Raw genomic sequence first — 16,113 nt, 5'->3', positions numbered from 1 at the left:
AGTAGTGCGATCTCGGCTCACTGCAGCCTCCAAGTCCTGTGTTCAAGCGAGTCTCCTGCCTCAGCCTTCCAAGTAGCTGGGATTCAGGCGCCTGCCACCGCGCCTGACTCTTTTTTTTTTTTTTTTTTTCTCCTAGTAGAGACAGGGTTTCAGCATGTTGGCCAGGCTAATCTCGAACTCCTGACCTCAGGTGATCTGCCCGCCTCGGCTTCCAAAGTGCTGGAATTACAGGCGGCGCCGCTGGCTTATTCTTAAATTCACTCCATTAAGTACTTGCAAAATGCTCACATGCTGCTCTCTGGCCCGTTTAGAAACTCAGGCCCGTGAGTAGGACGTCCACTTCATTACTGCTGTTTCACATATTCAGTGTAAAATGCTAGAGACGGTACAAAATCCTCCGGAGGGGGCCTTCCTAACACGTTAGCATAAGGATCCCCTGGGCAGTTCCAGGGAGGAGTCCATCACCTGACAGGAACCGGCCTTTCAGTGGAAGGAAAGTGTATTACTTCCAGCGAAACCTGAATAACCAGCTTTCAGCTTGGGAGGCCGCGAGGTAGAAGTGGGCGGGCCCATCAATACAGCGTCCGGGCTGAGGCCGCGCTTCAGGCCGGTGGTCACGTAGGCAGCGGAAAGCCGGGCTGGACGCCTGCGCGCTGGGATGCGTCGGCTCCGAGGGCATTCCGGAAGCTGGGGCGCGGCGGACTGCGCGGGCGGTGGGACTCCGTTTAGTTTCCGGTGCGGCGAACACCAAAGTCCGGGAACCGAGACATTTTCAGGTTTTAGGATTGTTACGAAGCTGCAGGAGCGAGATGGAGGTGGACGCACCGGCTGGTGATGGTCGAGACGGTCCCCGGGAGCGGCGAGGCCAGAGCGAGGCAGGGAGGCAGAACCTCGATGTGCGGCCTCAGTCGGGGACAAACGGGCTTCCTAAACACTCCTACTGGTTGGACCTTTGGCTCTTCATCCTTTTCGACGCGGTGGTATTTCTCTTCGTGTATTTTTTGCCATGGTGAGTATCTTGAATGCAGAATTGGAGTGATAATTCTTGCTCTATTTTGGGCGGGGAGGAGAATGAATATGTCCAAGATCACACAGCTGGTGAGTGGCGCAGTCGGGTGGTTGGGGGAGGAGGACTAGGAGTGAAATGTCCTTCCTTGGCACGTCCATGGGAGTCTCCAAAGAAGTGTGGAGAAAACTTGGCGTCATATTTTCTCATGATTTGGAATGGAACCAGATAGGCTTGAGTTCCTGCAGCACCATGAAGCAACCGGAGAAGTTATTTCGCTTTTTGGAGCTTTATTTTTTCATCAGTCATTTGGGGCCGGTAGTCACCAGGTCATAGGGGTGTAGTGAAGATTGAGATCGTAGTGATTTGCGTGTTGCCTGGCAGTTGTAACTGCCCAATGAAAGCTATTGTTACTATACAGCTGTTTGACCATGAGCAGACCACGCAGCTGTCTCAAACTTAACATGTCCATAACTGAGCTCTTAACAGCTTCTTACCCGAATTTACTTGCCTTTCAGTGTTCTCATTTCAGTAAAGGTCAACTTTATCCAACGTTACCTCCCAGAAACCCGAGACACTTTTGGCTTTTTATTACACACATCCACGTATCCTAAAACACCAAGTCACAAAATTCTGTAGAGTTCACTTGTAAAACCCATGCTCTCCATTTTCATCGTTACTCATTCTGAAAAGACAATTCTGGCAGAGGGTAAAGGAAGGGAACTTACAGAATAGGGCAGAGGAAGCAGATACCAGGTGGAGATGGTGATAAGGAGAAGCAGTGAGATGAAAGAGGGCGCCTATGGGAGAAAAGCAGTGTAGCCCATCTAGACAGCTCTGTTGGACTTTAGAATTGATTGTTCACTCACTGTAAGTTAACTCATTAGTCACCGTGAGTTACTTCTGAAATTCTCACTTCTTGATAGACAGTCACTTATGCCCAACCCCCATCCCCCATCCCTATATTTTCACAAAGATTTGGGAGTCTTAGGCCTCACTGTATGATTACTTGGTGTAGTAAGAGAAGACAGGGCGAGGCACAGTGGCTCACGCCTGTAGTCCCAGCTACTTGGGAGGCTGAAACAGGATTGCTTCAGTTGGGGAAGTCAAGGCGTCAGTGAGCTGTGAATACACCACTATACTCCAGTCTGGGTGACAAAACAAAACCCTGTCTCAAACAAAGTCGGGGGCAGGGGGCAGGGGAGGCAGAGGGATGAATGGGGAGGATGGCTAAAGGGATAGGGATTTTTATAAAATTCTCTGTCAAACCATTTGTAAAGGGAGTTTCACGCTCCCTCCTTATTTTGGTGGAGACTGATCTCAAATACAGTGGGGTGTGTGTGTGTGTGTGTGTGTTTATGACCTGAGTTTTCAGCTCTGGATAGAAAATGGAGGCCTTACCTGAAATGTTCTAGGCTCTTTTTAAATCAATATATAAATCATTTAGGAATAGACAAGTGATGAAAACAAGATTTTCTGAAGTAGGCATAAGGTGTTAAACTGGGAACATAAAGCAAATATTGCTGACAAATACTTGCCTTTTACAGACTCATTTGGTGATACCATATTAAGAAGTTCGTTCTTGAGTGAATTCTGAAAATGGCTACAAACGTCTTGAATAAAGAAGACAGGACTTTCAACAGAAGAATTTCAAATCTCCAAGGGACCCTTCCTTTCATTTTACACTTTGTTACTAATTTGCAGAGCTCTATTAAATTGGTAGGATTTCACCCATTCCTCACTAAGTTGTTAAAATTAAACCTTTTGGTTCATGTTTAAAAACGTTTCAGACATCCGATGGCTTTACAGGGGCTGAATAGAAAAACATTTGTACTTAAAGGTTTTGTGTATTAATTAAGAAATATAGTAATGTCTTAATGTTTTAAGAGTTGTTCAGGATTTAATATGCAAGGAATATGGCGACTCATAAGCGAAGGTTTATATGAATTCAAAAGTAAATTATTCAAAAGCAGGGAAAGGTTTTGAGAGAAGGAACAAAGTATTCTTAGATTGCATAGAGGCTGTATAAAAATAAGATATATGGAAAATGTAGGCCCCCGGTGTATTTACTGCCTCTAAGTTCCAGTTTAAATTTTTAGGTTTCATTGGACTCTGTTTTGAAAAGATAGGTTGTGGGCAACAGGTTGATACAGTCTTAGAAAAAATAGGTAGTATGAAAGTATTGGAAAGCTAGCATGCATGTCCTCTTACCTGGGTATCTCCCCCTTTTTTCCTTTTAAACTCTTGAGCCTCCTATGTGTTTCAAACCTATTTTTTATTACTGTTAATAAATCATTTTGATTTACTTGCATTAAGTATGCTTGTGGCCAAAACGTTTATTTTTATAATGTCTGTGACTTGCTTAAATACTTCAGCAAAGTCAGTATATTTACTCATTCAACAAATAGTTGAGCCAGGCATTATCTTAGACACAGCAGTGAACAAAACAAAAAGGGATTCTTGACTCCATGGAGCTTACATTATTGTTATTTAAATCTAAATGTTATAAAACAAGAATTTACATTCAAGGGTTGATCAGCTAGTATTTAATCAAAAAGGCCACAATCCCATAGCAGCTACTCTAAGCTGTAGTAACTAATAGAAAATGTTGGCTGGGTACAGTGGCTTACACCTATAATCCCAGCACTTTGGGAGGCCAAGGGCAGTTGGCCACTTGAGGTCAAGAGTTTTGAGACCAGCCTGGCCAACCTGGTGAAACCCTGTCTCTACTAAAAAATACAAAAAAATTAGCTGGGCCTGTTGGCACACACCTATAGTCTCAACTACTTGGGATGGTGAGGCACGAGAATTTCTTGAAGGTGGGAGGTGGAGGTTGCAGTGAGCCTAGATGGGGCGCTGCACTCAAATCTGGGCACCAGAGTGAGACCTTGTCTCAAAAACAAAATTTCTGTTAGCCCTAAAGGCTTTACATGAGGAATGGTAGAAGTGGGCTCTTGTTGAAATTACTTGCATTCAGTATATGCGAACTGTCTTAAATATTTTAGGGATATTTCCCTCCCTTCTAAATAGGGTATAAGATCTGGTAAATTCTCTGTGTATCTTCCTACCTTTCAGAAAAGTCTGGAATTGATTTTGGAGATTTTTAATTGCCTGATGCTGACTATAAAGTTAGCAATTATGCCTTGAGGGTTTTGTTGCATCAACCTAAAGAGAACAATTTATGGAAGATATGGTTGAAACAGCTATAGGCACACAGAACTGGGATTTTTCACTGAGCACCAAATTGATTGTATGAACTGTTTCTGCACTGCTTGCTAATGGTTTTGTCTAATAAATGTTTACTTATATAGCTGGTTTTATTGTAACAAACAACTGGTGGTGAGATTGTGAGGTAATTAACGTGTGTGTGTGTGTGTGTGTGTGTGTGTTTGTTTCTCACATAGTTTACTGTTAGGTCACACACAGACTTCCAATCATAATTCATATTACCTTTTTGAGCCTAAAATCAGCCAACTACCACAACTATCAGATATTCTGAAAATTTCTGGTATAGTGAAGATGGAGAGATCTTGGTGTGAAGGTTTATTTTACATGTCATCTTGATTATCCTAGGAGATGCTCAGATTTCTGGGTTTGTCCATGAAGGTGTTTCTAGAAGAGATTAGCATTTGAATCAGTAGACTGAATAAAAAAGAGCCACTCACTCCACTGTAGGTGGGTGTCATCCAATCCCTTCAGGTCCTGGCTGGAATAAAAAGGCAGAGGAAGGGCAATTCTCTGTTCTCTCTGCTTGAACTGGGACATCCATGTTCTATCCTTGGACATTGGTTCTCCTGATTCTCTGGCTCTCATACACAGACCAGGGCCCCTGGTTCTCAGATCTTTGGGTTTGGGCTAGAACTACACTATTAGCTTTCCTGGGCCTACTGTTTGCAGATAGCAGACTGTGGGACTTCTCAGCCTCTATAATCACGAGCCAATCCTTCAAAATAAATTTCTTTCTATATATCTATATATATTCTGTTGATTCTCTTTCTATAGAGAACCCTGACTTAGTAATATGACATGACTGTAAATAGTATTTTTTAAAATGATGGCAGTATGAAGGTTGAATCTTTCCTACAGATGGTAAGAAATTGTACCTACCATTAAACTGTGCCATTTCAAGTAGTGACTGCTTACATTGCCCACACTTTGAAGGCTTATAAGAAGTGGATAAATGGAACACCAAGAAAAGTTGCAAACTTGCTAAGATAACAGGACAAAAAAAAAAAAAGATATCAAAAGAAAATCAATGTGGCTACTCTGATAAATTCTTCTGTAAATTTCACACAATTTTATATAAAATGAAATGATTATTTTAGTAGTTTCTTTTGAAATGAATTGGCTTATTAGCAGTTGCAAGGGATAGTTTTTAGGGGGCTTATCTTGAATGTTTTAGGATGTAAAGAGCTGCAAATACTCAGTCCATAAGTGGCAATGGGAGTACATTTGGAGACTTCAGCCTGTGAGCTAAGAATAATTTTTACATTTTAAATTGAGGGAAAAAAAGACTTTCAGGACGTGAAAGATACATGCAATCTGGATTTCAGTGTTGACAAAGTTTTACTGGAAAACATCCATGCCCATTCATTTACATATTGTTTATGGCTGCTTTCACACTACAGAGTTGAGTAGTTGTTAACAGAAATATTATGGTCCACAAGGCCTATATTATCTTCTATCTTTATAGAAAATTTGCCAACTCCTTTTCTAAGGGGCTATGCTTTAGACCTTGCTGGAGTTTAACTCTTAGGCCCTCCTGTGATAGATACGTTTTATGATCAGAGAAATTCCAAGTACCCTTGACTTAACAAGTCCCATAATAATCCACATTAGGGGAGGGTGACACACAGTTCATGAATGCAAAGAGAAGCCGAATCATATAAACTTAAAAATCAGTTTATCTTAAATTTTTTTTGAACTAGAAGAAATTGATTTTACATGAAAATATAACATTCTGAAGGTAAGTATTTTAAACATTACAATTGTTGGCTGAATTATTTACAAAGTTATAATAAGCTTATAACCAGATGAAAACATCTGTAAAAATAAATAGGCACCCTAGATGTAAAAATTTTACATGTAATAAAATGATTAGTATATATATATTTTTGTATTTGGAGTGTTGACTCAACATAAAACTAAATGGTCAGTTTATAGTTTGTGTAGCAGTACATTACATGATTCAGGAGGTTTCAACTGGACAGTACTTAAAAGAGGCAAAACATTTCTATTTGATGTCTACAACTCAACTGAGTTGAAAAGACAAATCTCTGAAACTGCTGTTAAATACAAAAATTAGTTTAAATGTTTCCAATAATACATTTCCAACTCACATCTTAACCAAATAGAAAAAAAAAATGCACAAAACTTTCCGAAAGCTATTAAAAAACTTGAAGCCCATGTTTCTAGTATTTTACAATGTTATAAAAGCAGTAATTAAAAACATTGGTATATTAAATACAAGTTTACAAACTTTACATTATTTACAAACTCTCCATACTAAAAAATGATGTTAAACTTTCTTAAAAGATAAAATTTGGCATTCAAGTATTTCTAACGACACTATAAAGTAATTATCACTCACTATTATGGTTAGAAAAGGCTAGTAAAAACTATAGGTCGAAGATAAAATTTGCCCAAGACTTGGTAACTGGGTGAAGTTAGACTTTTATAAGCAATTATTTTCTGTTTAACAGTATTCACATTAAATTATTTACAGAATTTTAGAATGTTTTAACAAGATTTATGGAATCAGTTAAGTTGCTAAATTTACTAGTTTATTGAATTATGAGGTTTATCCATTTAGGAATGTACAGAAAACTAGTTCTGCTTCTCAGTTATTTGGAGTGAACATAAAACTATTCTAAACCACAATCAGTTTACCAGCATAGTACAAAATAAAATAACTAATGAAATAAGGCAAAGTAACTTATTTTTACTCATAAGTTACCATTATAATAAAAATTCCTTTAATTTTCAAAGCTCTCTTCATGAAAAGTACTTGGAGTAAAATTACTATTTGTTCAGAGTAGAACAAAAGAGAGGGCTACTCTAATTAAACATTCATTAAAATTAAACTCTATATGTGAAAGGCAGAAATTTAATCTGGAAACCTAGATAGATTTTCAAATTCAAATAAAATGGATTGACAACCTATAAGCAAGTAATATAGCAAAGAAAATGTAGGCAGTTGCTATGACATTCCCAATAAGAGGGGGCTCTACATTAATTCCTAACACTGGTGGATAGCAGCCCAAAGTAAACCAAAATAAAGACTTTTCACATTTCATATAAAATTAGAAAAAAAGTAATGGGATAAATAAATATACTAAAGTTTAAGTATTTTAACTTAAATGGCTAAAGTAATATTTATGAATACCTGTAATAGTCAAAGGCCTAATTTATCTTAACTAGATACTCTGAAGACAAAAGTTCTAGGAGCAAAATTCCATCTGATCCTGAAGATTTACAAATTGTTAAGATCATTAAGGCATTTTTTTCCAAATGCTATCAAATTCATAAGTCATTTTTTTAAAGACACTTAAAGGGATCATATGCAGTAGACTATCATAGAAGTCGAAAGCAAATGGGTGAAGCCCTTTTCTGGTTACCCATTAGAAAGTGCTTCTTCAAAAAGCAAATAATTCTTTGACAAAAAAGTACCAAGCTATGTATCACCTGGTACTTCTCAATTAGCATAGTTTATAATAATCTCCACACATGAATACTGGTTAGTTTAATACTTGCAGGTCTACTGGTCACAAAATAAGAGGGACAAATTTAATTTTTATTCAAATACGGCAAATGAATTATTACATCTCCCTAATTTTCCGTTTTTCACGGCATGCCAAGACTATTCAAAGGCAATTTCTAAAATATCTAATAAATTGATCATAAAATTATATTTGTGTATACACATATACAAACACACACACACGTACATGTATAGTGATTAACAACTTTAAAAATACTATGGGCTTTAATTTTATGTGTCACCTAGGTTTGGTCAGTAGGTTCCTATTATATTTAAATGGCCTCTAAGAAGTAAAAGTTAGTGTCAATTTTACCAATTACCTATTAGAATGTATGCTAGTTTTGTATCTTTGTTCAGAAGGGCAGCTTGAACCAAGACTATTATGTAACACAGGTCCTAGCCCTTTTACACTCTAAGATAGTGAATTATTACAAAAGCCACTGCTTTCTGGAAAAGAGAGCTTGGGCCTCTGATGGTATTTCAATCTATATGTATCTGTCATGCAGCTATCAACTGAAAAATAGGTAGTTAATGAAACTGTCTCATTTGGACAGGTAGAAATAGAGTCTAGTTCTGGTTGACAAAAGACATCAACAGCACCTGAGTTTGCCTGAAAATCACTAGTTGAGGAGTTGGATGGGCAGTTTGGTGTGTTGCCAACGCATTCTCTCACTTGAAATTTTTCTTTATGTCTTTCATCATTCATATGTTTACTCACTTCTAAACTTGGTTCTGAAGCTGTACTTAAACTGTGCCTCGGAAGATGAGAAGTAGCTTTAAACACCTCTGTAAGTTTGACATCAGGTGTAGATTCACTTTTCTCTGACTGTGGCACGCTGGTTACAGCATGTTTCTTTGGTGGCAAAGGGGGTGGTGGATTCTGGCAAAAAAGTTTTGGCATCTGACACCCATCAGATCTGCTGGCTGACTGACTTATACATTCTGTGGATAGAGAGTCCTCAGAGTAACATTGATCCATATTTTGCTGCTGGATGAAAGGAGCAGTGTCTGGCTTTAACCCAACAGTTCCTAGGTGTGAAGACCATAATAAAGATGGTTCATTTCTGTTCAGTCTCTTCCTAGAAGCAGAGTTATCAGCACAAAAAGGCAAACCTGTTCTCTCAGAATTTTCAATATTAAGCCACTCAGAAAATTTGCATTCATTTGGTTTTTCAAGTTTCTGTTCTTCTGACTGGTGGATATGTTCTCTGGTATTATGGTCCTTGGGTATTTGTAGACTGGATGAAGGAAATAACTTTCCATTGGCTTCATGTATATGTGATCTGGAATATGAAAATAAAAACAAAGCTGGAACACCCTATGCAAATATGTGAAACTAGGAGAAAATAAACATGTGTTTTGTAGTTTGATTTTCCCCAAATACAGTTTATATTATTTTTATAACAAAACCACAAAAATGGAAAGATATTTGTAACCATTAACATTTTCAACTCTCTCCAAATCCAAAATCTTTATGTCAGAATATGAGTGTTTACCAGAAACACCCATCATTACCAGAATCCCATTTCTAATAATTAGAAATGTAATTTTAAAAACTCACTTCAATTGACAACACTAAAATTACATTTATTTGTGACAAAATGTAGAACTTGAGGAAAGTGTTAACAGTTAAACAATACCCTAAAACATCTCCCCACTAAGATTCCAAACTTTAAAGGCAATAGAGATAGAATATTTAAATTTTGATATGTAGCAGTATAGTATGCTAATTATTTTATTTTGCTATGGTAGGGGTCTTGCTATGTTGCCTACACTGGCTTCAAACTCTTGGCCTCAAGTGATCCTACTGCCTCAGCCTCCTCAGTAGCTATGATTACAGATAGTGCCACCACGCCACACCCTGCTGTATACTAGTTTAAAATAATGATTACCTTTAGGTAATAGTTACCTTCTAAGGTAAGGGTAAATGATACTGTATTGCAAATTATTCTTCTCATATGAATTACATGAATTGAATTAGAATGCAATGGTTAAAGAGAGTTGAGGCTTTGCTAGGTAGATGGAGCTACAATCAAATCTCAGCTCAGTTGTTTTGGTCACATTACTTAATCTAAGCTTCAAATTTTCTCTTGTAAAATACCACCTACCTCATAAGAATGCTGTGAGCATTGAAACAGATAATCAGATGCTGTACCTGGTACTTTGTACACTTTCTCCTTAGATCCACATTCTATTAATGATTCCCAATAAGAAAGGCATCCTAATACTGTAGACCCATTGCTTTCAAAGTAATAATAAATATTTATGTCCTTCTGATAAACAATGTGCCTATAATACATGTACTTAGGGAAAAAAATGATGGTTACCTTATCAAATGATTTTTTATTTGTAAATGTGATTCTGGGTGGAACTCATGAGATTTATAGCCTGCTTCCAAGTTCTTGAGTTCTTTTCTAAAGCCTAAGGTGGTGTGGGGTGGGGAGGAGAGATGAGGAAAACAAAATTATTTAACTTATCTTACAGAATTTATTTCATTTATATTTTTATATTTACATAAAGTTTTCTATAAACAGGTAATTCTCTTCCAATTAAAAAAGTGAATAAGACAACTAAAAATAACTGTTCTTTTTTGAATACTTTATACAAAATTTCTTCATTTTATCATCACTTGAGGGTGTCATCAATGACAGAATAGTGCTGTTCCTGCTTGGTGATGCAGATCTGTGTATATGTTTCCCCTATTACATGAGATAAGATCTTTACTGACAAAGTGTTACGGTGAAAAAAATCCACATTTGAAGACTGCTGGCTTGAGTTGAAGTTTGGACTCACTAATTATGGGTAGGTAAACGAGCCTCTTAAATTCTTAAAATCTCAGTTTTCATTTATATAATGGGGTAATGATAGTCCATTTTACCTACCTCATGGGAATATTAGGAACTTAAACTGAATTAAAATTGGTAGGAGGTTATTATGACAGCATATAAAATACACGACTACTAATTAGCTACCATTTATTGACTGCTTACTCAAGTTGTGAAAAGTGGGTATTTCATTTAATCTTTACAATAACTTTATAAAGAACACTATCATCTTGATGTTAGAGATGAGAAAACAGTGGCTTAGAAAGGTTAAGTAACTTACCTAAGGTTATATAACCATATATATCTATAACCTTGGTTATATATATCTCTATATATCTATATATCACATATTCTGTGATATATATGCCTATATATATATATATATATGTATACAGAACTCCTTCTGTCTGACTCAAAAGTCTGTGCTCTTAACCATGATCCCATATTGCCGCCTTATAATTGATACTTAATTTGATCCCCTGGTTTTGACATTTAATAGGCACCAAATAGTTTTTTAATTTAATTTTAATGAAGTCTTATGAAAAAACTAATTTACAGTGTGACTTTTGTTACTTCCAACTATCTTCATATTTCTAAGCCTGTTACATAAGATTTCTGACACCAAATTAACCATTTTCTCTCTCTCTTTTTAATTATAGCTAGCTATTGATTAGGGCCTAAAGGCCAATGTGGCACCACATAACATATAGCAGATCTATTTCCCTCTGAACAACAATTCTAGGAGAATTCACTGGAGAGCCTTTAACAATATTAATGTTCAGAGTAAAGCATTATCTACATTTGGATTTCTCTCTACAAAATATGACCTTAACTAAAACAGCTCTAATAAAAATGACTATTGCCCTCTAAACTTTAATACAACTAAAGGAAATTGATGTCCAGACTACAGATAAAGTAGGCCCAACTGAACAAACAAAACCCTGAAAACTAAAAACTATTTTAAAGGTTAGAGACGAAGAAAAGGGAACTAAGACATTTGGATTTATACAGAAGTTTACCTAAGACTATCTAAGTTTTTGATTCCCCCTTATGGGAAAGCAAGTGCTTTATAGCTAAGGACCTGAAAGTCTACAGGGAGCTTTTTCCTTTACTAAGGCACAAGGGGTCTGGGACACCAATATACTGATAGAAGAGTCACAAGCACCAACATATCGACAAAGCACAAAAGTATCTTTAATTACTTTGTGAACATCGTCATCTTATGATGAACACCTGCTTATGTTAGAAATGAGAAGTAGGAAATTGTATAAAGTTATCTTGGTTATCACCACAATAATGATAGCTACAGTTTATGGAATACCCCAATACGTACCAAGTCTTAAGATTATTCTAGCTTAGCAATTCTCGAAGTGTGGGCTTGGAACCCTGGAGGTCCCCAAGACAATTTCAGGGGGTCTATGAAGTCAAACTATTTTCATGATAATATTAGGATGTTATTTTTCTTTCTGACTATGATGCCATTTATACTGATGGTACAAAAACAATAATGGATAAAACTGCTGGCATAATTCAAGGCAATAACTAAAATGTACTAACTATATTTTTCATTGCCATACACTTTGTGTTTTTTTTTAAGCCAGTTTCATTTAAAGAATGCTTGAAGCAGTAACAATTATTTTATTAATTTGCATGTCTTGTTATTATTATATGTGAGGAAATGGGAAGTATACATAAAGCATTTTCGCTGTGGTAATACCAAACATGACAGCTGTTTCAAGAAAAAGCATTTATAGGATTGTTTGAGTTGTCAGCTGAATTTAGCTGGTTTTTCACAGAACACCACTTTCACCTGAAAAGATGACAAACTTTGGTTATTCAGACTTGGGTACTGGCAGACATTTTCTTGAAAATAATGAACCTGTCATTTCATGGAAAACAACTGGCAATATTTATTACTGGTGATAAAATTCAGGCTTTGAAATGATAGTAAGAATTTTGGAAAATTTATATCCATCACCATGAGTTTTGCAACTAATACTTATAAAGGCTTCCTGTTAGTATCTATGGTGATACTAACAAAAATAGTTTTTAGAAAGATATTAATGAAATGTATCAACAGTTGGAAGCCTACATAACTTAGCAAACCAATATTTTTTAAATGACTATACATGAATGTTATAAAATCATGCATGTGTAAAATATCCATTCAAAGTACAAGACAGACTAATGCATTTTAATGTAATGGAGGATGAAAAGTTAAATACTGTGGTTTCAGATTTCACACTACATTAAAGAAACTACTACTTGGTATTAGTGTAGTGTCAAAGAAGAATATCCACAATTTTTGGAAAGGCTATTAAAATATTACCATTTTCAACTGTATTATCTGCATGTAAATGGATGTTCTTCATACATGAAAACACAACAGTCTGAATGCAAAAACAAGAATCCAGCCATCTTATATGAAGCCAGGCATTAACTGAGATTTGAAAGCATAAAACAATGCCATTCATCTCACTAAATTTTTGTTTTCAATAATTTTCATTTTAAAATGTTATTTGTGTTAGCATGTATTGGGTTTATTATTCTCTAAATGAATAAATATTTTTAAAGTTTCAGATTTAGTGTCTAATCTAGCAAATGTTGACAGACATAACCTATAGAAACAAAAGCTCTTTGAGGTCATACATCCTTTAAGATTATAAAGATATCTGAGGCCCAAAAGTTTGAAAACTACTGTTCTAGGTGATAATAGTTGTCTTTTAAAACATCAGTCACAACTGTTCTGTGAAACAATTCCCCTTTTTACACTTGAGGAAACTGAGGCTCAGGGAAGTTAAGTGACCTAACCAATATTCTATATATCTGGTAAGTAGGAGCATTTAAACCAATCCAAGGTTCACAACAAAGCTAGTGCTTTTCCTACTATACTATGTCATTAATATACAAAGTCATTACACTAAATCTCCTTCTGATGAAATTAGGCCACTAGTATGAACATCAAATAACATGCTGATGCTCATAGAAGATACCAAAATATATGGCATTAGCATGAACTGTCAATTAATTGTCTACACTTCTGTAACATTTCTAGTAAGTTTTTCTGCATTCTCCTATAGTTTTAGTTGACATTTTCATCTTGTTCATTTATCTCATTTTGCTCTCATTCTCCTGCTTATACTTTACAGTACACCAAATCTATGAACACTGCAAAGAAAACAAATCAAAGTTATTAAAGCAGTAACTTTAATTTTTAAACAATAAGCGTTCTTTATCTTAGATACTTTTTAGGTATTGCCCTATAGGGGAAAAAGAATCTATATTTGATTATGATCAGGTTCTGCAAGTTAAATCTTGGAAGCAATTTCCAAGAAAGAGTCATGTAAGTCATGTAATATATATGAGAATTTAATACCCTCTATGCCAATGTTGCTTATATAGTAAATAATAAAACTTAAGATGGTTGAATGAGAGGAATTATAAGCCTGGCATTCATTTAAGATTTAACACTTCCACTAAATTGCAGTAAGCCCTCTGATTATATATGTGCCTTTAAAAAAAAATTTCCCCAGAAGTTAGCACAGTATCTAGCACACAAAGACATTCAAACGAAGGTCTGCAGAATAAACAACTGCCTCAAAAACAGTTTTACTTCTTTTAAGTCACCTCTACTCTGCCTATCACGTTCCCAACTCAGTGGTGCAGGACAAGTTAAGTATGAATTGAGACAAATCTTATTTTTCCCTCCCACCTGTCTCAAGTCTATAAGCACCATGCTCATAAAACTTTTAAACAGCAGTAAAATTTATCCCAGAGTCTCTCTAGAAGGAATATATTATTTTTCATGCTTAAGAAAAATACTGTGGATAAACCAGATACTGCCAGAGGCTCAAAAATTTTGCCAAAAATCACTGTGGGTAAACAAGATACTGCCACAGGCTCAAAAACTTTTTCATTCTTTTCAACAGCTATTTTATGATTAAAAAGAGATGTGACAAATAATAAGATGTCAAAAATAACCTCAATAATTTGTCAACGTTTAAAGCTTAATCGTTAAGTTGAAACTGTAATTTGCTACTCAGTGTGATTTTTAACTTCATGTTTATTTCACTTATTAGCCAATTCATAATTTCAAGTTTAACATTCACAAACAATAAAAAAGTCGTTCTTAAATAATTCTTTAATTTTATGAATTATTCATACAATGGGCAGCAGGAGGCAGCAGAGATTTATGAACATGTTTGAAATTTTAATATCACTGTGGCAGGCATTCAACCAAGTGGTCTGACTTCAAAATTCCAACTAACTTAAAAATAGATATGTTATTTTTCTCTTCTGCTGACATAGACATCCATGTGTCTTTATGAGGAATTTTGGCTCTAGGTTATTCACGAATCTAAGATAGTCCAATTTTGACAACTGACACAGAAAAAACCCTCAGTATCACGGCAAGAAACTTTAATAATGCCAATTTTGATTCTGTATGCAAAAAGAAAACCCAAAACATAGTATTCAAGAAATCAAAATATATATTCCATCTGAAAAAAATGACCTACATTTAAAATACACGTGTGTGTGTGTATCTCTCTCTCTCTCTCTCTCTCCATATATATATATCCATATATATCCATATACATGGAGAGAGAGAGAGAGAGAGATATTGAGAGAGAGAGAGAGAGATTGAGAGAGAGAGAGAGCAATATATATATATATATATATTATATCTATATATATAATGTATGTGTGTGTGTGTGTGTGTGTGTGTGTATATATATATATATATATATATATACACACACACACACACACACACACACATACATATACATATGAGGTGGGGCCTGGTGGGAGGTGTTGGGGTCATGGGGGTGGATCTCTTATGAATGGCTTGGTCCCTCCCTATAGCAGTGAATTCACATGAGATCGGGCGCCTCCATCACTTTCTCTCCTGCTCCCTCTCTCACCATGAGACGCGCCTGCTCTCTCTTCACTTCCCACTGTGATTGGAAGCCTCTTGAGGCCCTCACCAGAAGCAGATGCCAGCCCTGTGCTTCGTGACCAGCCTGTAGAACCGTGAGCCAGATAAACCTTGTTTCTTTATAAATTACCCAGCCTCAGGTATTCCTTTATGGCAACACAAATGGACTAATACAGAATTGATACCGAAGACTGAAGTGTTGCTATAAACATGACTGAAGGTGGAGCGCGGTGGCTCACGCCTGTAAGCCCAGCACTTTGGGAGGCCAAGGTGGGTGGATCACCTTGAGGTCGGGAGTTCGAGACCAGCCTGACCAACATGGAGAAACCCCATCACTACTAAAAATACAAAATTAGCCGGGTATGGTGGCACTTGCCTGTAGTCCCAGCTACCCAGGAGGCTGAGGCAGGAGAATCACTTGAACCCAGGAGGCAGAGGTTGCAGTGAGCCAAGATCACGCCATTGCACTCCAGTCTGGGCAACAGGAGTGAAACTCCATCTCAAAAAAACAAAACAAAAACACACCTGAAGATGTGGAAGCAGCTTTGGAACTGGGTAATGGCTAGAGGTTGGAAGAGTTTCA

The 16,113-nt window shown here is 36.4% G+C and overlaps 2 protein-coding genes across 6 annotated transcripts in view; one reads left to right on the top strand and one right to left on the bottom strand.

The window, feature by feature from the left end:
* Positions 1-620: 620 nt before the first annotated feature.
* CUNH4orf3 (chromosome unknown C4orf3 homolog) lies at positions 621-4,316 on the top strand. Its single transcript, XM_017497563.2, has 2 exons — positions 621-1,009; positions 2,554-4,316. Coding segments are annotated over exons 1-2 (201 nt in total). The 5' UTR covers positions 621-809; the 3' UTR covers positions 2,555-4,316.
* A 1,576-nt stretch (positions 4,317-5,892) lies between these two features.
* Positions 5,893-16,113, bottom strand: part of USP53 (ubiquitin specific peptidase 53) — a 67,581-nt gene continuing 57,360 nt past the window's right edge. For all 5 annotated transcript variants that reach the window (XM_037727501.1, XM_017497561.2, XM_017497562.2 and 2 more), the window contains 2 exons: positions 10,094-10,187; positions 5,893-9,049 (listed from right to left, as the gene is read on the bottom strand). In XM_037727501.1, the coding sequence (XP_037583429.1) occupies positions 8,179-9,049; positions 10,094-10,187 (965 nt within the window). In that variant the 3' untranslated portion in view covers positions 5,893-8,178. The remainder of the gene's footprint in view (positions 9,050-10,093; positions 10,188-16,113) is intronic.

Source organism: Cebus imitator, unplaced genomic scaffold (genome assembly GCF_001604975.1).
Source record: "Cebus imitator isolate Cc_AM_T3 unplaced genomic scaffold, Cebus_imitator-1.0 Scaffold233, whole genome shotgun sequence".
Lineage (NCBI taxonomy): Eukaryota > Metazoa > Chordata > Mammalia > Primates > Cebidae > Cebus > Cebus imitator.
Note: the sequence above shows the minus strand (reverse complement) of the source record. Positions and strands in the feature narration are given on the sequence as shown.